Below are 23,949 nucleotides of genomic sequence, written 5' to 3'. Positions count from 1 at the left end.
TCCTTTCAGTTTTACATAAGATGGGTCAGGTTCATGTTTTCAAGTTTCATCAGAGCCTTATTTTGTTTAACCGTAGCTTGACTATAATATAACGTTTTGCTGAAGTTCTGTTTCATCCCATTAACTTTGAAATGTTGTGCGACCATGACTACCACCCCTCCCTCTATGTGTTAAGACTACCTTCTGCCCCACCCCCAATCCAATCTTCTCCACCAACAGTTCCCCCGCTAACTCCCCCGCTCTCTCCATCCAATCTCTATTCCCTCTGCTGCCCCCCAAAACCACCAGCCTCCCCTATCCAGCCACCTCTACTACTGAGCTCCTCTCTTCCCACCCCTCAACCCAGCTTCCTTCCTCTGCTCTAACCTCAGGCTTCCCCACCTGATGGGCTGGTTCTGGGGCTTCTCCTCGGCTGCACAAACCCCAGTACAGAGGTAGGAACTGAGGTGGTCAGGTGGGGAGGGGGAGTAGGTGTGACGGACTGAGCACAAGGCTGCTCTAAAGGGGGAGGAGTCAGGCTCAGTGAAGAGCTCCCTACCCCCCTGTGAGGGGCCTCTGAAGTCGTGAATAAGCCTCCCAGGGACAGGGAAATAACCCCAAGTCCTGCCCCCCAAGGAGACAGAAATGAGCCTGGATTCGCTGTTCCAGCAAATCCTCCTCACGGAGCAGCAAGCGGAGGAGAAGCGGCGCCTCATGCACCAAGGTCAGCCACACAGCCGCCATCTCATGCCTGGTGCAGCAATGATGGCCTGTGGTCACATGACTCCCTGGCTCCCATAGAGCCCTGAAGGGCAGTGTGGTGGTTCCTCCATCTCGTGTTGGGGGTGGTGGTTTCAAGCAAGGCCAGTAAATCTTGGCTGAGCCTTTCCCCTGGAGTATATAGACTCCTAGATTATAAGGCCAGAAGGGACCTTCAGAGTCTCTAGTCTCACCTGTATAATACAGGCCAGAGTTACCCAGTCACTCCTGTATTGAGCCCAATAACTCGAGTTCCTGCCTCTCTCACCAGCTCCTGTTTCAATAGTTATAGTGAACTCCATAGGGACTCAGGACAGCCCTGCGATAGACACATGTGGGCTTGCTTTGAAAGAGCCTACCTCCCTTCTCCTGTGTTTGAATACAGCAGGGTCAGGCTTGTATCATCCTCATGCACAGCCTTGCCAACATATAATTTTTTATCACGAGAGTCATGATATTTGTTGTTATTCCTAAAGCCCCAATTCCTGGAATCATGTTATTACAAGCAAATCTAAGTGCTCGCTCGTTTTTTTTTTGTCTGTTTTTTTTTAAAGAGTACCTTTCTACCCTCCTGATGATGGAGGAAAGATTAAAAACCCAAAGGCTCAAAACCAGACGGCGAATAAAAAGGACCTGCTATTTTTTTTTAATCTCATGATTTTTAAGCTGACTTCATAATATTGGGGGGGGCTAACTCATGATTTTCTAAATGCTTGGGTCTGGCAATACTGCAGTCTAGACCTGTAGTTTGAACTCTACAAAATCTGCTTTCAGGAAATGTAATTGCTTGGAGTGCAGTGGGAACTTTAGGAAGTTTGTCCAAGATTCACATAAAACCACCAGCAGATTTAGAAATAGAACCCTGTCTCCCTGCCTGTCTTGTCTCCCTGCCTGTTGTTTTAATCAGTAGGTCATGGTGTAGCAGAGTATCAACAAGGTACTTTACTACACAGTAAAACAGGTAACCCTTAATTTAAATCAAATTTCCAAAGATAGCTATCTGAATTATCTATGCAAATGTCATGTTTGTCCACTCTAAAGTAGTAATTAGGCACTCGTTTGTTCGCAACTGAATGCCGATTTCTGCTTCTAGTAACTGATGACAGTGACAGTAGCTATTATAGGAAAACCGATGTGTTTAGAAGTCTAGCAATTATATGTCTCTACTGAAGTCATCTTTCTACACCACTCTATCTTGCAAGCAACAAATTGTTCAAAGAATCTCACTTTCACAAATTGATTTCATGTGTTTAAAGTTTCATTTTGTATTGCAGTTAAATTAGACATAAACAGAAGTCATGAAAAAATTAAGCAAACAACAGAAGAACTGAATGAAGCAAAAATAAAATTAGAAACTAAGGTAGAGTAGTAATACTTATAGTATGTTAATTATTGCTATTGGTAAATGGGCTGTAATTTTAATAAATTGTTCATGAACGCTTTGAAACACTACACTTCACGTAGTGTTCATATTAATTATCATAGTGTTTGCTTTATGTATGTATTTGTAGGCATTTCTATAGTGCTCATCGCCATAGTATCTGAACACGTCATAAGAGCATCGGCCTGCCATTTTGATCCCAGTCCTATAAGACTCACCATTCAGACTGACCCCTGAGATTGCATGGAGCCCCAGGGGCCTCAGTAGGATTCCAGATGGGTTCAGGGGTCTAATTTGGTTCCTTTTACAAGCTTGGGGTCTTGATGTAGAAGGTAGAACACTCCTTCCTTCTCCTTTATTACCACTCTAAGATACATGGAGTTCGTTCACATACGCGCTTCACTGTCCATTTCCATTCAATGACGGCCGTACCTAGTGTGCACTGAAGTAAATTAAGAGAGTCCCAGAATTGACTTTAGTGAGCTTTGGATCAGGCCTTAAGAGTTTCCACCTCATCCACACATCAGCAATTCTATTTGTGTTACTCACCGTCTAGCATGTACAAAAAGTGCACTTATAGTTTGGCTAGTGCCATTGTAGACAGAACCACCTTTCTAGCCAGACCAGTTAGTATTCTACCACTCACTCTTGTACATTTTCTATTCCCTTTTTCCATATAGTAGATGTGGAGCCTTGTTTTGAGACATGTACTCCCTCTTTATACTCTCAGTTTTGTCAGTACTAATAATTGTGGGTGAAATTGATGTTCGACACCCACTTGTTTGTGCCTGTAAATGAGATCTAAATGATGTCACCTGTGCTCTTAAATATCTACACCCACAAAATTGTAGGTGCATAGTAAGCAGGCAGACAGAGGCTCCTTTTAGAGTCAGGCCTATGTTATCTCTAGTATTCTACCTATAAAATAACAGAAATATGTTAGAGATAAATCTTGCAATCTTCTGGATTGTGCATTGTGCCCCTTTTGACTTTTACTATCAGACTCCTAATTTTACCAACACTTATTATACTACTAATTCATTTGGTGAGGTGAATTAATGGTTTGGTGGTGATACCTATCTCTTCAAAAATTTAGGCTGTTGTGTGGTTTGCCAGTGCATTTGTTCTACATATGCACTTCAATGCTACTGTGACAGGTGCTATAGAAACCCCTAAAATAGATTAAGGTATGTTAGAGGGGGGAAAAGAATCCACAGAATTGTTTAGAAATATTTACTAGTTACAAATTTAGACCTTGATTCTGCAAACAGTTACACATATGCATGTCAACAGCCCCATTGACTTCAATGGGACTAATGTGCATAACGGTTTCAAAGATCAGAACCCAATATGGATCTACAATAGGAAGTGGTCTTTAATCAATACAAGGTTGGAATGTGTGATATTTGCTAGGTAACCAACCCCCTGTAGTCCTGCTTATAAAATTAATTTATGAGAATCACAATTTTATTTGTAAAAAGAAAAGGAGTACTTGTGGCACCTTAGAGACTAACACATTTATTTGAGCATAAGCTTTCGTGAGCTACAGCTCACTTCATCGGATGCATTCACTAATTTGTTACTGATTAATTCTGGTTTATATGGTAGGTATCAGAGGACTCAAAAGTAAAACAATTGCTGTACATGACTACTGGAGAAAGGTGAAGATGCATTCCTAATTGATTCCATTGTCTTTTATACATCAAAAATTAATTATATTCTTACCAAGGTGTACAATAGTAGATTTTATTTGCTTCTTTAGTTTGAAATTAATTCATTTATCAAAAGGAAATGATGCAGGCAATAAAGGAAATGCCAAAATGCATTATTTCAATCAAATAGTATTTCAATATAAAGATTATACATTGACTAGTGAGATTATTTACATTGTCAATTATTTTTCAATACCTAAAATTTAGCTTATTCTACAAATCTCAATGTATCTACTGCAATTAATATAATCAAACTACTACTAAGAAATAATATAATACTAAAGTCCTCCTTCAAATAACTGTATGTCATTTCTTCCCTCTCCCCCGGCCGCATCCCAACCCAAGCCTAAATTAGTAGATGAGCCTTAGAGTTCAAAAATGTTTTGACATCTATTTCACAGAGACTGCTTGTGGTCAAGGGAATGCTCATGGGAAATATTAATTTTTTTCTGTTCTGTAAAACCAGGTAGCATGTAATTAGAACTTGATTTATAGCATTTTGCCTTTCATGGCTCAATGATTTCTTTAAAAAAATTTACTGCAAAGTAATAGATTATGAAGGCACTTTGGGGTTGGAGAAACTACAATATGGCTGGTTATATTCAGTAATATAAATACAGAAGCACAATATTAGTAACTTGCTTTGAATCAGTACGTAACAATAAATTATCCTGAAGCTCTTGATATTGGAGGAACAAGCTCCCTGACACCTTCATTAAAATATGGTTGGTATGTGAGGAGAAAATCTGGCCCATTGTTTTCTTTTCTAAGTTCTCCTAATTTTGCCCGAGATGCATTACTGTTGACACTACCACCATTCTCTCTGTTATTCAGGCATATCATCTTGACTGTACCCTTTCTCAACCTGTTTATGTAGACAGTTTCTAAATCTTGTTACTTCTTCTTCCATAATATCTCTAATATTTGGCCTTTTCTTGCCATCCACACCACTAAAACTATCATATAGACTCTCACCGTATTTACTCTTGACTACTGCAATCCCATACTCTGTGGGCTTCCTGACAGCCACTTTGCTCCCTTGTCATCCCCTCTCTTTGAGTCCCTGCATTGGCTCCCATGCACCATCACATCAGATACAAGCTTCTGGTGCTTGCCTTTAATATCCTTCAATAACTTAGTTGCTCCCTACTTATCTCCTCCTGTATCTTATCATATTCTGTCCCCCTACGCTTGCTTAGTTTTAAACTTCCAACCATGGTTGTGCTGCAAAATCTGGAAGAATTCTCCTTGAGTGGTATGCACAAATTAGTTGAGCAGCCTACCTCATCAGTTGAAGTACTGTTTAAAAAAATTAAATCCAAAAATACAAATGTGTGCAGAAGGAAGGTTTTTAGTTTATTTGGGGTTTTATAGTAGAACTGTCTTCAGCCCAAAGCTTGGTCCCTTCATTACTCTCCTCTGCCTGATAGTTCTCACAGTCAAACTGGGAAAATTTATGAGACCATCAATCCCTACTTCATCGTCAATAGTAGAAGAGGCACAGGGTAATAGCTAGCATAAATAGCTCTCTATGGCTAAACACAGACATTCAGAGAAGAGCACAATAACTTTGGGGTTTTGTCCCTTTGAAGTTAATCTGTGCCTGACTTAATAATATCTGGTTAGATGGAGAAAAACTCACCCCTATGTTAAGCTATTTAAAAGATTGTATGCTCTGTTGAGTCTCTCTCCATTCCAGATGAAAAATTTTCTGGCTAAAAATGAGAGTTAAGGACTCCATTCTCTATATTGGGAACAGCACTGAGTTTAGCCTCTAAAGAGGAGAGACTGCTGCGAAGAATTGTGTTTAGATTGCAAACTAAAGAAAACAGGAGACCCATTAAGCTTCCATGGTCCAGCAGCTATGCAGACTTTTTTTTTTCTGGATAGGGCTCTTTATGTGCAAGACCTATCCATCATGTGTACTTATTTTTATCACCAATAATCTTTTCTTCTCTTTGAAGGTTCAACAGCTGTCTGAAAAGCTCTTCTACTTACAACTTTTGAAGAAACGTGAAGACATCTTAGAGAAAAAGAAAGTTGAACTTATGAATCAAAGGAGTATTTTTCTCAAAATCTTTGTATGTTTCCAGTTATACTATTTAGGGGAGTTCAGTTTTACAAAATACTGCATGACTACAGTCAGATTTATATTTTGAAAAAAACTGGACACTAATTAAGTATGAAAATCTGAATGATTAAAATTTGTTTTGGTTCTAACAAATTAAAACACAAAAATTCAGAATCTCACTCCAAACTTTAATCCATGATTTTAGATAATCTACCTCCTGGATTACCTTTAAAAACTTTTCAGTTGTCTTTACAATTTAGTAGTATTACTGCAGTGTCTAGCATATTCCCCTTCTGACATATAGGACAGAATAGGAATACTGTAAATATTATAGTTATGCTACTTAGCTATAAAGGCAAAATTGCTATCCTCTGATGGAATGTGAATTTGATATCAACTGTATCCAGTTAGATTTGATACATGGGTTATCTCTTCTTGTTTACAAGGGAATTCACTTTTTATTTAAATTAGTATTCAGATAAGAGCTTTGAATGGAATTTAATCTTGTAATTGACTATATGAATGTATTTTTCTATGAATTAAAGTTTTTCTTGAAAAAGCAAATACTTTAAATTTGGGACCTACTTCTAAAAGGCACTGAGAAACTCCATATTCCAGACTCCCTAACAGAGTCAGCTCTCTTAGGCTATATTTTGGGAGCTTAAATAGTGCAGTGGCCTTGTCCTGGACTTCTGCAAAGGGATAAATTTCACCCTTAATGAGCAATTTAAAGAACCAAAAATAATGGCCATTTTGTGCCATTGATTTTAAGCAGAACTCTCCATTGATTTCAACGCATGCTTAAAAATTGATAGCATGATGTGGCCTCTAACACTAATGATACAGCACTATTATTATAGAACACACTTCTTTCATTTTGTCACAAGAGCGAAACAGTAAGATTAATGCAACAGAAGTAATGATGGAGAGCTAGACCATTTCCTTGTTTTTCCAGGTTACAAAATAGAATACATACTGATTTTACATAGTTATAAGGGGACAAAACTGTATTTCAGCTCGATTATTTTAACAAGGATTCTATTTTTCTCTGTGTATTTTTTTCCCACCTTTTTAGTCAGATACAAAGAGGAAAATGATTGAAGAAGAGGAGAATTTTATTAAGGAAATCACAGATTTTAACAATGAGTATGGACTAACATGTAACAGAGAGCTTTTGATTAGGAAAAAAGTCAAGACTGAAATATGTGACTTAGAAACTAAGGCAAATATTTTGAAAAACGGTATGTCTTATGTTAAACTATTTTATTTTGGATTGCTAGAGAATACAAATGACTAAAACATAACTGAGTAAAGCAATAGTTTTAAACCTATTGCCTTCCTAGCTGGATATTTCTCTTCGGGCTAGATTGTAAGACATGATCTGCCCTGAATAAGGGACAGTGTGTTGGTGTGGCTATATTGCCCAGTACACTCTCTCCCACTCATTTGTGCTATGCAGGGAAGTACAAGCTCTGCGATACCTGCATCTACTCCTGCACAGCTATCCAGGAGGTCATAGTCAACAGAGAAGTATAGGGGGGTGCACGTTGCATTACCATGTTAAATGGACCACATAAATCCTCAATGATTATTGACCACCTAGCTCTGAATCCTACAAGCCCTCCTAAATTCAATGGGAGTTACATGCACAGGTGCCTCATGAGATTGGTCCTTTATAGTTATTGTCTCAAACAGGATCCTATGACCCTTTGAGCTCAAATACAGAATATAAGATCATAGCAGGTAGTCTAACCATGGCATTTCCTGTTCCTCTTCCTTGCTGACTGGGCAGTCATTCTTTGTGCTAGCCACAGACCACACTAGTAACAAAGGCAATGGCTACTTGGACCGTTTCAGTTCCTCTTTCTCCAGGTGAACCCAACTCACCCATCTGGCGATAAAGTCCAGAGTTCCAGCAACATGAATAGCCAACAGGGGTAAAAAATTTCTCTCTGCAGACAGTTTGACTTGACAGACTTAATTCATCATGCACCTGTTCCTTGTATTCCCTCTTTGTAGATACATATAATTCTAATAGAGTTGTCCATATGTAATTTCTTTACACCAGGTTTTATAAGTCTAATTGTATTTTTAGCCTAATGTCCTTTTAGAATATCCAAAGACAGTTAGAAGTAATTAAAGAGTATTTAAGATTATACCATCAAGATTAAAACTGTAATACATTTTAACTTAAAATATATTTCTTCTTAGAAATGGAGTCAATGGAACATGAAAATGTTCAGTTAAATGCACTCCAGCTGCAGAAGAATGAATTAAAGCAGGATTTATTTACTCTCCAGAGCAAACTCAAAGGTATTTAATGTGTTTGATAATCACTTATTATGATAATCATTTGTGATTTGACAAACATATTTGACAAATAGTTCCCCTCAGATATTTTTTCAGAAGTATGATTGTCCCAATGACTATTCATTGTCTTAATGAAAGATATGAATTTTACTTAGAATGACAATGGATAGTCACGGGGACAGGGAAAGAGAGTTAGAATGGATGTATAGCTTGGTATTTAGGGACTCGCCTGTGGGGAGGGACACCCAAGTCCCTTCTCCAGTGATAATTTTTTAAAAGTAGAACACAAGAGAAGAGATTGAAACAGACGCATACTAGAATATCCATAGCCCAGTGATAGTAGTGCACTACTCTTCTGAAATGTGGGAGACCCCAACTAAAATCTCTTCTCCACATCAGGCAGTGGGAAGAATTGAACCTAGGTCTCCCACATCCCAGGTGAGTGCCCTTATCACTGGGGTAAAACATATACATTTATAAAAATTTTCAAACTTAGATTCACCAAACAATTTTTTTAAATGTCGTTTTTGGTTTGACCGAAAACTTTTTCTTGAAAACCAAAAAAAGCCATTGTTCATCTAGCTTTAATGATAAGCTGTTTATCCTGCTAATCTTTTCAAATATAATACTGCATTGATTTAGAATGAGGACATGAGATATATATATGTGTGTAACTTGATTTACGAAAGAACCAACAAAAGGTGACAAAGTAAAAGTTTTTATCAGTGTGCCAGTGGTGCATATCTGAAATAAAATAAAGCAGGAGCATCGGATAACTCAAGATAATCTGGGGTCTGAACCTGCTCTCACGGAAGTCAAAACAGTAGGTGTTACCATTGTCTTCTGTGGAAGCAGGATAGGGGCCATAAAAGACAAATTTGAGGCTTATAAATTTGAACCAGTGGTGTCACTCTCTTCCAGACTATTTTTATCATTTATGGATAGATTGATAGTCATTTAGTTATCTACCCTCTCCCTCATTTCCTTTCGCTTTTTGTCTTCGTTATTACTTTCTCCAACCTCACCTTCCTTTTCACCTCTTCTCTCTTTATAATACTGAAACAATCTTTCTCCAAAGTACTTTGGTGTTTGAAATACAGCTCTGATCCATGTATACTGTAACACCTCTTGATAGCCTGTCATCTAGATTATTATATACTAGGATCTAGTAATAAAATGGGTTTATTTGTGTGACATTTCAAATAGAGCAGAGTTCACTGGATCCAACTTTTGTCCCATTTTGTTTAACACTGCAGTCCATTCACCATCATAATTATTTACTGTACTACGGTAGTGCCTAGGAGAGCTAGTCATAGACTAAAAGAAAAGGAGTACTAGTGGCACCTTAGAGACTAACCAATTTATTTGAGCATAAGCTTTTGTGAGCTACAGCTCACTTCATCGGATGCATTCAGTGGATGAAGTGAGCTGTAGCTCACGAAAGCTTATGCTCAAATAAATCGGTTAGTCTCTAAGGTGCCACTAGTACTCCTTTTCTTTTTGCGAATACAGACTAACACGGCTGCTACTCTGAAACCAGTCATAGACTAGGAGGCCACTGTGGTAAGTGCTGTGCAAACTCAGAACAAAGAGATGATGTCTGTCCCAAAGAACTTACCACATAAGAGTATTTGTATTCTGCCATGGGGAGGTGTGATTGAAGCATATACAGACAGATATGAAATCAAAGCTAGCTTGAGTAACAGCAGCAGCATTGGTGTCTGCACAGGCTACTCCTGCCTGCCAGAACCCTGCATACATCCTCGAGCAGTCACCGACCGTGCGGCTGCAACTTCACTACTACTGTTGCTCAAGCTATCGTTGATGAGTTTTAAGGAGGGTTTTGGAGGAAGATAATGATGTAGATTTCCCCCTCCCAACTGCGAGGAACTGCATGTAATAAGGAATGAAAGGCTTGTTTAAAAATTGTACAAGTTGGTGATGGCATCATGGGGCGACTGGAGGTGGGAGTCAACATCTCAATACTGACTGAGAGATAACTAGGGTGGAGATGGGCTATGAAGGGCCTTGAAAGTTAAGACAGGCACCTTATGTTTCATGTAATAGAGAAGGGGGAGCCAGAGGAGGGATGCAAAGACAGGAGTGATAGGGTCAAAGTGACGGGACAGAAAAATGATCTTGGCAGCAGCATTTGGAATGGAGACGAGCAGGGCAAGACTACATTTGTCGAGGCCAGAGAAAAATCTGAAAGAATCACCAAGATTTAGTCAGCCTGGACGTGAGGACCTACAAAGAGGGCCAAGTCAAAGATGATGCCCGTGACATAGGTCTGAGTGACAGGCAGGATGGCAATGTTGACCACAATGATTGAGAAAAGAGGTATTAGGAAGGCTCGGAGGAATGGGTAGGAGATAAGAAGCTGAGTTTTAGACATGTTGATCTTGAGCTGATGACTAGACATCGGTGAGCAGATGTCAGACAGACAGGCCAAGATTTTAGATTGGACAAAGGGAGATAGGCCTGGAGCCAAAAGATAGATCTGTGAGTCATCAACATAGAGATGGTTGAATTTGTGTTTACAGATGAGATTACTGTGTAGGTGTAGGTGAAATAAGGTGTAGACAGAAAAAAGAAAGTGACCAAGGACACAGCCCTGTGACACCCCCACTGAAAGCTGAAGGGGTGAGGAAGAGGATCCTCTGAAGGACCAGTCAGAGAGTAGGAGGAAAATCAGGAGAGAAAAAAGTCATGGAAAGAAAAGGAGCACAAGATTTAAAGAAAAAAAACAGCTGACTATGTTAAAGGCAGCTGACATGTCAAGGAGGATGAGGATGAAGTACTGGTTCTGAGATTTGGCTAAAATAGTATAATAAAGCCAATCTTTTATTTTTATTAAATCTACAAAGCTTTCAGTATAAAATAGAAATAACCAGAATGTATGTGTATTGTTTACATAATGCATATGTAATAGTAGTTGAACTAGGGAAGAAATGCCATAAATGGTTCTTTCTGAGTTAAAATTTTAACGTACATATACTATAAACATCCTGCAGATTTTGCAATTGCTTGAAAGATTACAATTGTATGGTAACTACAACTGTAAAATATTTTAATTTCATGTACTGTGATCTAATATTTTCACCTTCATAGCAGTTTCCACAATAATTAGAATGTGTGAACTTATAAAATGCAGGCTATATGTGAATACAGATGATTAATATATATTAGTAAGGGCATTGTTATTTTACTTTTAGATACTAAAGAACAACTACATGAAGCTGAAGACATTACAAAATGTTTAGAAGCAGAAAAAGTCAAAGTTAGTGAAAAGCCTCAGACTGACATTGAATGTTTAAGGTAATGACCATCAGTTGTGTAGTTTCGTTTTCAAACTTAAACTTTGCCTTTACGATTTTGGATCATTCCTGTAACATCATGGTAGCTACACTGGGCCTAATTTTAACTTTTTCTGCATAGTATTCCCTTTGAAGTCTGAAGAAATAATTAGTGTGTGTTACAGAACAAATCCTGTTGCCCTTACTTATGACATCCAGTTAAGTCAAAGACTTTGCTCCTCGTTGTCTGGCTATACCAAAAAGAAGGACAGGAGACACTTGATATGGATTTAATCAGGCCACAACTTTATTATTAGATGTCTGGGACTACCCAGCAGATAAAAGTGTACAGTGCAGGTAACCCCCTATTTATTCCGTAATTACCCAGGGGGCTTCCACCAGCTCCCCCTCTTTTTCCAGCCAGGTCCCTCAAGCACATCTTTTGCCAGGACCTTACCATAAACGACCCCTCATAGACAGGTTAAGGTGGGCTATAAGAAAGGGGGGTTGGCTCCCTGCTGTTCCAACCATAGGAGCCTCAAACTCCCTGCCCCGTTCCATTCCTTTAACCAGCACTTCTTTTTTAAGTCCTTTACCAGGCCATTTATCTGGTCACTGGATGCCTTCCCTATCGAGTACCTGCACTGAACATCTGCCCCACACTTACAAAATAAGTTGTGATATATAGCCTACCACCTTTTCTGCTCACCATAATAGGCCTTCCCTGACACCCATTGTGGGGAAGGCGAAAACCCCCCCACTCCACTGAAGCCAATATGGTGGTGAGGGAAAAATTCCTTCCCAGTCCCGGTAAAAAGCAGCGACTAGCACAATGCCCACAGCAGGTTCAAACGCCACCTGACCATCTCACGTCAAGGGGAGGGAGGGTGGGTGCTGCCTTACCTGCTGTGCTGTTTCAGCCTACAGAATGGAATGGTGATCCTTGTCCTTCTGCACCAGTTGTGCAGTGGTCTGAGGACACTGGAGTCACAAAAATTTAAATTTGATCTACTTTCCCCGATCACTGCCACCCTCCCCAAGTGCGATTGTCTTCGAATGAAGCTACTGTGGAGTCACGCTGATGGTGCATAAAAGGGGCATCAGCATCCCCGTATGGCTGGTTCTCTCATGGACTAAGTAAAATGGAGGACCATGTACTCATTTTCTGCTCTATGTGAGTACTTGATCCTCCATCTTACTCACTTTCTGGAAAAAAATAAAGGGACTTCCCGGTTCTGGAAATTGACATCTATCTTAGTTTGCCTAAATGTGACATTTACCCTTTTACACAAATGTAAATTCTGCAATATCTTTCAAGAAGAAACCATGACTTTTCAATACAAAAATATTGAAGACATGTTAATATAATGTTTTCTGAGCTTGGTGAAATTGTCCTTGGGCGTAAGAACCCTTTAACAAAGCAAAGGAAAGGACTTCTTCGAAGCAGAGCTCATCTGAAGTTTTCTTTTCCCCATAGAAATTTATGATGAAAATGAAGTAACATTTGTCATCATCAAAATCTTCCACGGAAATTGGACTTTTCAGCTGAAAACTGAAAGATTGCAGCTATACTCTTTCAATTAAAAAAGTTTCCAGGAAAATTTTGCTTGTCAAAAACCCAATTTTCTGTTGAAAAACAGTTTTCATAGAAAATCAACCACCAACCCTATTTCCTAAACCTTTCAACCCTTGAGAATTAATTAATTTGGAAAGCTACATACAGGGGCAAAAGACTTTTGTACAACATGTACACACAAGACACAATGTAAATAGTAATAGTATCTGCTGGTCCATAAGGGAATGTGTTAGACTTCATTCTTTTACATTATTAATTCCATGGTGATGCATTAGCTTTTCTGATGTATGGGGTTGTCATCTTCCTCCTAAATAATACACTTCTCAGAGTAATTTAGTGCTGTAACATCACTTAATATTCAACCTAGCATAATTAGTTTTCTTGGAAAATCTGTCTGTGTTGAAAGTCAGGAACCACCAAGAATTAGGATTATTGACTCACTGAAAGACATTGTGCAAATCATTTAACCTGTGCCTCAGTTTCCCCATTTGTAAATAAGGGTAATAAGCAAATGAGGGGTCTTCTGAGGTTCAATCAATGTTTGTAAAGTGTTTGTAAGAACTTTGGATGGAAGGCACTATAGAAGATAAAATATATTAAATAGTCATGAATACTAATCAATGAAGCATCCTAAAGAAATCAAATCAACAAGAAATATGATAAGATTTGCTGATTAATTGATCATAGATTTTTATTTTATGTTGCAATAAGTTTATATTAATTAGCTACTGGCTGCATAGTGTTTAGAAGACATATAAAGTACTACGACTACTAAAATAGTAACCGTTTGCTTTTCTATGACTTAGGAAATCCTTTAAAAAACCTACTACAGTCACATAAAATCTGTTTTAGCATTTCACACTTATACGCCGCTCTGAATTCAGCGCAAAGTGAGTCCAAAGTTGTTTAAGATAGTTTGGCTTACATCTTCATCTTGGCTCTTTAGCATGTAGTTGCAACAACTTGGACTCATACACCTTTACCAGTGTGTTTCTTACAACCCTGACATATTACAACTTAATTGGGCCAACTGAGCTAAGATAGAAAGGGAATCAAAGATGGTTTAATTTACATTCTATTAATATAAATATGGAGCCATAAGAGAGCAGTGTTGAAAGAAAAGTGTTGAGGTTACAGGGACAAACCATCCCGATGAGTCGAAAGAATAGTAAACATGGCAAGCGACCAGCTTGGCTTAATGGTGAAATCCTAGCGGATCTTAAACATAAAAAAGAAGCTTACAAGAAGTGGAAGGTTGGACATATGACCAGGGAAGAGTATAAAAATATTGCTCGGGCATGTAGGAAAGATATCAGGAGGGCCAAATCGCACCTGGAGCTGCAGCTAGCAAGAGATGTCAAGAGTAACAAGAAGGGTTTCTTCAGGTATGTTGGCAACAAGAAGAAAGCCAAGGAAAGTGTGGGCCCCTTACTGAATGAGGGAGGCAACCTAGTGACAGAGGATGTGGAAAAAGCTAATGTACTCAATGCTTTTTTTGCCTCTGTTTTCACTAACAAGGACAGCTCCCAGACTGCTGCGCTGGGCATCACAGAATGGGGAAGAGATGGCCAGCCCTCTGTGGAGATAGAGGTGGTTAGGGACTATTTAGAAAAGCTGGACGTGCACAAGTCCATGGGGCCGGACGAGTTACATCCGAGAGTGCTGAAGGAATTGGCGGCTGTGATTGCAGAGCCCTTGGCCATTATCTTTGAAAACTCGTGGCGAACGGGGGAAGTCCCGGATGACTGGAAAAAGGCTAATGTAGTGCCAATCTTTAAAAAAGGGAAGAAGGAGGATCCTGGGAACTACAGGCCAGTCAGCCTCACCTCAGTCCCTGGAAAAATCATGGAGCAGGTCCTCAAAGAATCAATCCTGAAGCACTTACATGAGAGGAAAGTGATCAGGAACAGTCAGCATGGATTCACCAAGGGAAGGTCATGCCTGACTAATCTAATCGCCTTTTATGATGAGATTACTGGTTCTGTGGATGAAGGGAAAGCAGTGGATGTATTGTTTCTTGACTTTAGCAAAGCTTTTGACACGGTCTCCCACAGTATTCTTGTCAGCAAGTTAAGGAAGTATGGGCTAGATGAATGCACTATAAGGTGGGTAGAAAGCTGGCTAGATTGTCGGGCTCAACGGGTAGTGATAAATGGCTCCATGTCTAGTTGGCAGCCGGTGTCAAGTGGAGTGCCCCAGGGGTCGGTCCTGGGGCCGGTTTTGTTCAATATCTTCATAAATGATCTGGAGGATGGTGTGGATTGCACTCTCAGCAAATTTGCAGATGATACTAAACTGGGAGGAGTGGTAGATACGCTGGAGGGGAGGGATAGGATACAGAAGGACCTAGACAAATTGGAGGATTGGGCCAAAAGAAATCTGATGAGGTTCAATAAGGATAAGTGCAGGGTCCTGCACTTAGGATGGAAGAATCCAATGCACCGCTACAGACTAGGGACCGAATGGCTAGGCAGCAGTTCTGCGGAAAAGGACCTAGGGGTGACAGTGGACGAGAAGCTGGATATGAGTCAACAGTGTGCCCTTGTTGCCAAGAAGGCCAATGGCATTTTGGGATGTATAAGTAGGGGCATAGCGAGCAGATCGAGGGATGTGATCGTTCCCCTCTATTCGACACTGGTGAGGCCTCATCTGGAGTACTGTGTCCAGTTTTGGGCCCCACACTACAAGAAGGATGTGGATAAATTGGAGAGAGTCCAGCGAAGGGCAACAAAAATGATTAGGGGTCTAGAGCACATGACTTATGAAGAGAGGCTGAGGGAGCTGGGATTGTTTAGTCTGCAGAAGAGAAGAATGAGGGGGGATTTGATAGCTGCTTTCAACTACCTGAAAGGGGGTTCCAAAGAGGATGGCTCTAGACTGTTCTCAATGGTAGCAGATGACAGAACGAGGAGTAATGGTCTCAAGTTGCAATGGGGGAGGTTTAGATTGGATATTAGGAAAAACTTTTTCACTAAGAGGGTGGTGAAACACTGGAATGCGTTACCTAGGGAGGTGGTAGAATCTCCTTCCTTAGAGGTTTTTAAGGTCAGGCTTGACAAAGCCCTGGCTGGGATGATTTAACTGGGAATTGGTCCTGCTTCGAGCAGGGGGTTGGACTAGATGACCTTCTGGGGTCCCTTCCAACCCTGATATTCTATGATTCTATGATTCTATGAAAAGCAACTATCAGGAGGGTGTTAAAGAGTAAATTACTTTAGCTTACGCTATTTTGGATTCACCCACTCACCTCTACATTTGGGCCTCTAAGAGGAAATACGGAAGGAGAAAAAAGAGTGGATGTTATAGCTCAACTTATGAATTATTGGCTAAGTTGCTAATTATTAAGCTACCTTGATTACTTGCTTTCGATTCTATAGTTGCATGTTAAGAATGAACATGGCTCTGGCTCTTCCTTCAAAATAAATAAGCTATTTTAGATTAACAACTCTCAACACTGAATGAAGGAAGCATAATTTCAATACACCTGACACAAAGCTGACTCAGCAAGAAAATAAATGCACTTCCACATTAGTTGATGGGCTGACTAAAACCTGACATTTTGTTGTCATTGTTCAGTTTAGAAGAAAAATACTAATTAAAAACTTCTTGTCTTGGAAAAAATTTACTACAAAGGCTTAGAAAAAGATTAACAAACTAAATGACTATTATATTTCTTAGTTCATTATTGAAATTTAACTTGTATATTCCTTCAAATGTTGATTTAGACAAAATCTGTTAAGTGTCATTCTGACACAGCTGTACTCTTTACAGGAGGTACATTATTTTTTTCCCCAAACACAGGCAGTCAAAAATTTCTGACTATTGATTCTGTATCATTTTCAAATGAAATATTTTATAAAGAGGTCATTGTCTTGATAAAGCCAATCCTACAAATCCTAGGCAGGCATGCCCTTGCACCTGCATGGAACCCTACTGAAGTCAAATGCCCAAAAAGTGTGTTTTTCAGGCACGTGAGTTCAGCCAAGTGAGCTTAACATGACTGAAAAGCCCTGTTAAGATACTAACATTTCTGAAGCAGTGTTATTTGGCTTCAAACTTGCTAGTCCACATCTTAGAGATTTTCAGTAATGTTAAGCTAATGTGATTTAACTAACATGATTGGGGGAAAAAAAAAAACGTTTTTGGCCTTCAAGATAGGGCTTGAAAACAGGGTGCTGCCTATGCAGAATCCATCGTAGGAATGGAGCCTTTGTTTCTAAAAAGTATTTAGAAACAATATTTAGTATACAAAGGATGATATTTTGACAAGAATCATGGGTAACATACGTAGATTTGCCTACAAAATGAAAGAATCAAAACATTTTTGTTTACCTTTTACAGACAGTGAAACCACACTACTCTGTAAATGGTAAAAATACAGATGTTTTTAGTGCCTCATTAGAAAAGGGAAAAAAAGGAGACACAGATGGCATCAATAAACCTGATATATGTAGCTCCCAGACTGTCCTCTAAGTCTGTTATTGTATCACATACTTAGGCCCAGCTCAAAAATCAATATTAAAAGTAGCTGGCAAAGGAAGAATCTTCATTACAATTAAGTATATATCTTAAAGTATATTGCATTTCAGCTGAAAAGTATAGCAAGGTAATTCAAATTACAGTGACTCATCTTGGAGCTCAGCAAAATGCTCTGTAACATGTCGATGGTGTAATAAAATCTCTCCAAAATCCCTCCAATTATCACACACGGTCAGGAAAAAAACCCACTCATTGGTGATTCAAACAGCTGATGGAGCTGCTGTAGATGAGCAGATGCTCCACAACATGCCTGAGATATAGGAACCAGCCACACGCAATTTAAATAAAAAGCACTGATGTGGTTATAGCAAAATAGTAGCTTCCAACACTTACAAGTTTTCCCAAAAAAGGCTGGAATTTCTCATGCTCAAAGATAAATTTGGGAAAAATTTGTTAAAATTTCTTTTGGCTTTTTCTGAGATATTAGGAACACTGAAACAAAATAGTGTTCTCCAAATGCAGTATTTTCATGGATCCTCACCCATGGGTATGTGCCTCAAAGGAATGCCTCTGACTCAGAATTCAAAAATCATCAATACACATTGGGGGCAGGAGGCACTCAGCTTCCTGTTGATTAGGTACAACTACCAGAATTGCCAACAATAGTCTTTTCATTGTGCACCACCGATGGTAGCGGGTCTGTTGCCAGATGCTGCTGCTGCTACAGTCTGCTTACTGTTTATCTCCAATAAATAATATTTTTTCTGAGCCTTCAGAAACTGAAGCATGTATCATGTATGCGTTAAATTAGTTCTATCGTACACCTCAATCACCTCACCTGCACTCTGCCCATCAGTTAACCTCCACAGGAACTACTATGAACATTCAAAACCCTTCAGCAGCTTCTGGTGGACAAACAATTTGCAGGCTTCAAGAAATGCCTTGAGTGTTGCTGGAAGATCTAGCTCACTGACTGGCAACACTCTTGGCCTAACATGCCTCAGAGTAAGAATTAACTGAAATTTTCCTGCTGAAAAACAATGTTTTATCAAAAATGAAGTTTTCTGTGGCAAAATATCTTTAGATTAAATATTTCATTTTTTCTATGTGAAATTTCAAAATGAAATTAAACAATTGTTTTTTCTTGAATTGAATTTTAGATTTGTTTAATTTTTTTCAAAATCTAATAATTTTCAGTATTTTCAATTATTGCTTTTCGCATTTTCTCTCCCTTTTTTGCTACTGGAGGCAACAGAATGAACAAGTTTAGGGTTTTGGTTTGCGTTTTTTTTCTTCCACAGTTTTTAAAAAATGTATTCTTTTTCCATTCTAAACTTTACAAAATGTCCTCCACTTTGGAAAATTACATGCAGCAAAAGGAAAAATGAAACATTTACTTTGCTACTTAGTAACTTTTTCAAAGTGGATGAAGTTTTGAAGAGTCGCAGATTGGAAAAAGGAAAGTGAATGAGTGTGAGAAGACAAATCTGGACACTATTCCTAGTACTGCACTCAGTGGCAAAAAGAAGAAAAGGAGAAAAGAAAAGAAAATTCAAACATTTTGAAAATTACAAAAAAAATTACAAAAAAATGCTGGTAAAGTGAAAAATTGTTCCATTTGAAAACTTTGCAATCAGAAACAACTTCAAAATTTGAAATGTTGGTAACTGGCTTTCCAGTGAGCCATGCCTCAGCTGGCTTCAAAGATCTTCCTGCAGTTTCCACAGTATGCATCCGATGACGTGAGCTGTAGCTCACGAAAGCTCAAGCTCAAATAAATTGGTTAGTCTCTAAGGTGCCACAAGTACTCCTTTTCTTTTTGCGAATACAGACTAACACGGCTGTTACTCTGAAACTTCTCCAGAATGTCACCCCAAATTGTTACCATTCTAGGGTGAATGCTTCACATGCCTGTCAGCTTCCCTGGAGTCTCTCAAGGACTCTGATGCAAAATTGGCCTGATGGCCTTTAAGTAGACATCTTCATGACAAAAAGTCTAAAGTGACTGAAAATTGCTACAAACAATTTCAAAATGATTTTCATTCCAAGGGTTTTAAAAGAAAAACTTTTTAATTTTCTGGAAAAAAACATTACCAAAAAATTTCAAAATGATTTTAAGTTTTTGGTTTTCATTTTATTTTATTTATCCTCTTTCATTTTTATTTCCCGCCCCCACATATACACTTTCTCCCCCTTTTCCCATTTTTCCACTGAAAAAAGGGAAAAGCAAACAAAAGAGGGAAAAGCTAACAAAAATTGTTTTTATAAAAAAGACTGAAAATGTCAAAACAAGAATATTTTTATTTAAAAAACGAGAAATCAACATTTTGTTGAAAAATATTTCAAATGAAAAATTTTAAGCAACTACTACAGTATACCAATAGGAATTCTGCATGAGTACTGTCAGTTTCATAAGAGCTTTAACAAGGTAGGCAGGTAGTAAAGTATGCCTTCAAAGACATATTCTGGCTTAGAAACAATACTGTAGTCACTCCAATAACTTCCTGGTGTCACTCACAGATCATTACAACTAGTATGTTGCATGCCTCACAAAGTGACCACTATTCTGCTAGATATATCATCAGGTAAAAAAACAAAAGCATGCCTTTGCTCCTACCCCAAAATTACTTACAACTCATGCACAAAAGTCTCTCTCTTTCTCTCCGAAGTGCCTTCTCTGCTTCAAAGCAGCCTCAAAAAAATCAACAGTCTCAGTGAATTGGATGCATATTCAAGGCAACAGTTAGAGTAAAACTGAGCTTTTTCAAAGGGGAGTTGCCTTTAAATCATGAGATACCCATTCTAATCACCCATTCTAGGTATCTGCTACCTACAGTTTGCATTTAACTCTCAGATGCCAAATACTCCACTCCTCTTGTTTCTCAAACATGAAATCCTCACTCAGAGTTAAGTAGAGAGGGGCCTCTAACTGGTACTAATACATTCTTGAGTTCAGTGTTTGCCTCTGTTATATTCTATTTAATTATTTATCATGGTTATTATTATTTAACTTGTTTTACACTTTTACTTTAGAACTGTGTGTTGCCACACATCAAACAGGCTAAAAGGATTTTTAATTAAAAGGTGATTCTGAGAAGGCTGGGGCAGTTTCTAATTGAAACCAGTCCATTATACAAGAGAATTTAGAGGATAAATTATGTCTTTGAAGCTCGAAATTCCATACTATTTAAGAAGCCTGGAAACAGAAACAAAATGCAAAGTCAGTTTACATTATTTAATAGTTTGGGGCTTTGTTTACTTGCCTAATTAGAAAAGAACTAGTACTGCTTCTTATGCTTCATATTACAGGAAAAGAAACCTCATTACTGAAACCATGAAGGAGCAAATGATGCCTTCTTTCACATAATTCATACAAGAAATATGTCCACTAGAGCTGAACAAATGCTTCATATTAATAGTGGATTGCCTAAGGCCTGATTCTGGTGGTTTTGAGAAAATATTTGCAATTAAATTTTATGTTAAATTTTATAAGCAGGAAATATCAATCTCTGGAGTAATATGTGATGCAAAATGGGTTTCTTTAATGAAAATCTGCTCATTGATTTCCGAACACTTTTTTATAGCACTGCCCAGTAAGGCTATTATAGTTAGAATTGTGTCATGGTTTCCATTATGAACCCCAATTTCTGGGGTTTATAATTCAGATATAAAATTTGCTATAGGGTAAATGTTGACATCTAAAGTCTGCTTGGGAGCAATTTTCTTTATGCAAGTAGAAACATAGGAAATTTGGACTGAAACAACCATTGGTTCATCTATGATTTCCTCTGCCTTTCAGCAGGTATAACCATAAATGCTATCAGTCCCCAGATACTTATCCATTTCAGCTTTGAAGTCTGAGGCTTGTTGCTTTAACCACTCCCTTGCCAGTCTCTTCCTTAAAAAGAGACCCCAGTGGGAGTTATGAAGGATTATTTAGGTATTGGGAAGAAATGTGCCCCTCAGACAGGCAGCAACTTAGCTGAAATTAAACATTTGTTAAATATTGTGTTAGTATGTGACAAACTCTTTCACCTAGCCCAGAGTTTAACCAATGGTATATTAAATTACATTAATAATCTTGATGTATTTATACTGTAATTCTTAAATCTGTGATTGTTTCTATTTGTGCAGTGCCTTAAATACATTGCCTGGGAGCTTTATAAATACTATGAGCCAAATCCTCGGTAGGTGTAATCTGTTATAGCTCCATTAAAGTCAACTACTCAACAAGCCTTGGAGAGGAAAAGCCCATCCCGCAAACTTCTCCTTAATTCAGGTCCATGAGTTGGACTATTATCCTGCAATGAGAAAAGTTATGTTGTTTATGGTCAAATTCACCAGCATGGCAAGGGCCAGCACAAAGCCAACATGTCATTTAAGACCCAGTTAAGACACTCAAATTACCTGGGATGTAAGTGGTGCTTAGGCCTTCTGCAGGCTCTGTGAACAGTGGTGAATTTCACCCTTGTCTGACCACTGAATATTTATCTTTCAAACACTATTTCCCATGTAATATTTCTTAAAATTTTTGTCATAGGGTATTCCAGTCATACCTAAATTACATTTTGTAACCATTCTCCAGACATTTTCTAAGAATTTAATATATTTTTAAAGATAATTGGATGGATACTGCTCACATATTCTGTCCTAATTAGTACTTTATATACAATGGAACCAGCACTTAGATTCTCAAGTGACAGGCACGTAACCTATCTAATCTGAGGTAAGGTATTTCTATCTCTTTTGATTTACATCTTGAGTAGCCTTGCTGAAGTCAGTGTGGCTAGTCACTTAGGGTATCTCTACACTGCAACTGGGTGCGAGCCTCCAAGCTCGGGTAGACAGCCTTGAGCTAGCAGTGTAAACATTGTAGCTTGGGCTCTGAAGCCTCGGGGGACAGGTAAACATGAGAGCCCAACCTGCAGTGTCCACACTGCTATTTTTATTTGCTAGCTCAAGCCCCACTAGTATTAATTTGTCTTCCTGGTGATGGGAGGCTCACTCCTGGGAGTAGTGTGTAGACATACTCGTAGGGCCTGATCCAACTCCCATTTACTCCAGTGGGCATTAGATTGGATCCTCAATAAGGTACCACTCAATGTGAGGAAAAGCCTGCAGAATCATGTGCTCAGTGAGACTGAGTTGGTGATCGCTTTTTGATGATTTTCAGCATAAAATAAAACAACTGAATTGTTTTGTGTAGCACTTACACAAATTCAGGTGAGTAAAGAAGACATACTTGAAGGGGGATAATAGAGCTTTATATAAATATTGGCTTATTTGGAAAGTAAGTGGTTAACCTAATAATTCTCTGAATACTCATCCACATTATTGGAGCAAGAATCTTGTGGCCCAACTTTATATTTTATTTTCTTTGTTTTTAAAGAACTGTTGTCATTATGCTGGGGGAGGGGGAAATGTCCTTGTTCTGGTGAGAAGTACGCCTTACTTCTAAAAGTGACTGAGAATTATGTCAGGATAATATATTTCCATAGATTTGCACATCTAATTTGACAGTGAAAAGATTGGTATGAAGGTCCTTCTGATCTGATTACTAAAATGAGAAAGCTAAATCTACTTCCAGGTTAAGCATTATTTTGAATATTTCCATTGTCTCTGTATTCTTTCTGGTAAAACTTCATCATTTATTCACTAACTCAGGCGTCTCCACAGCATTGATTGTGTAGCCTATAACCTAACAGACATCTCCTGTTTTGTGAGTATAATATTCCTGGCACATACTGTAATTACTTCGTTTCTAAATAAGAAAGAAGGAAGACTTGAAAGCAGAATCAATTGATTAATGTAAAATTAACCTCTCCGTTTGAATGAGAATGACTTACCACTGCCCCCCAAACTCTGAGAAATGTAAATGTCTCCACCTGACTATTTAAAAGTTTTAAAAAAACTTTTAAAATAAAATGCATAAGTAATTATTTAATTAGCGCTTGACAGTTTTAAAGCACTTCACAGATAGCAATTAGTTAATTCTCATAATAGCTCCGAGAGGCAGATAAGCAAATATGAGTGAAATTATTGCTTGAGTCTCAGTTATTTTACCCTCAGTACTGGTGCCACAAAGCGAGTTGGAACTCCTCACATGAATCACAGCCATGGTATCATTTGTAGCTCAAGACCTGCACCCAGACTATCAGACACATCAATTTCACCTGACTCCAAAAGACAAGAACAGCAGTGTTCACTTTGAAAGCAATCAGTGCCTGCCTATTCCCATATTAAATAAACTATGCTTTTGTTTTTATTAAACAAATTAGGCTTTTAATATCAAGCTAGCAGAGGAAAATACAGAAAGTAATAAATTAGGAGCAAAGACAATGAAGTTACTCTCAGTGGTTTGAGCATTAGCCTGCTAAACCCAGGGT

At 38.5% G+C, this 23,949-nt stretch overlaps 1 protein-coding gene across 1 annotated transcript in view; it reads left to right on the top strand.

Annotated features, from left to right (window-relative positions):
• Positions 1-624: 624 nt before the first annotated feature.
• CCDC172 (coiled-coil domain containing 172) overlaps positions 625-23,949 on the top strand; it is a 34,274-nt gene continuing 10,949 nt past the window's right edge. Inside the window, exons 1-6 of the mRNA XM_074960044.1 lie at positions 625-703; positions 2,013-2,098; positions 5,796-5,912; positions 6,978-7,143; positions 8,114-8,215; positions 11,428-11,530. Of these exons, the coding sequence (XP_074816145.1) occupies positions 625-703; positions 2,013-2,098; positions 5,796-5,912; positions 6,978-7,143; positions 8,114-8,215; positions 11,428-11,530 (653 nt within the window). The remainder of the gene's footprint in view (positions 704-2,012; positions 2,099-5,795; positions 5,913-6,977; positions 7,144-8,113; positions 8,216-11,427; positions 11,531-23,949) is intronic.

Source organism: Natator depressus, chromosome 7 (assembly GCF_965152275.1).
Source record: "Natator depressus isolate rNatDep1 chromosome 7, rNatDep2.hap1, whole genome shotgun sequence".
Taxonomy (NCBI): Eukaryota; Metazoa; Chordata; order Testudines; family Cheloniidae; genus Natator; species Natator depressus.
The sequence above is the reverse complement of the archived record's forward strand: the minus strand, read 5'-3'. Positions and strand labels throughout refer to the sequence as shown.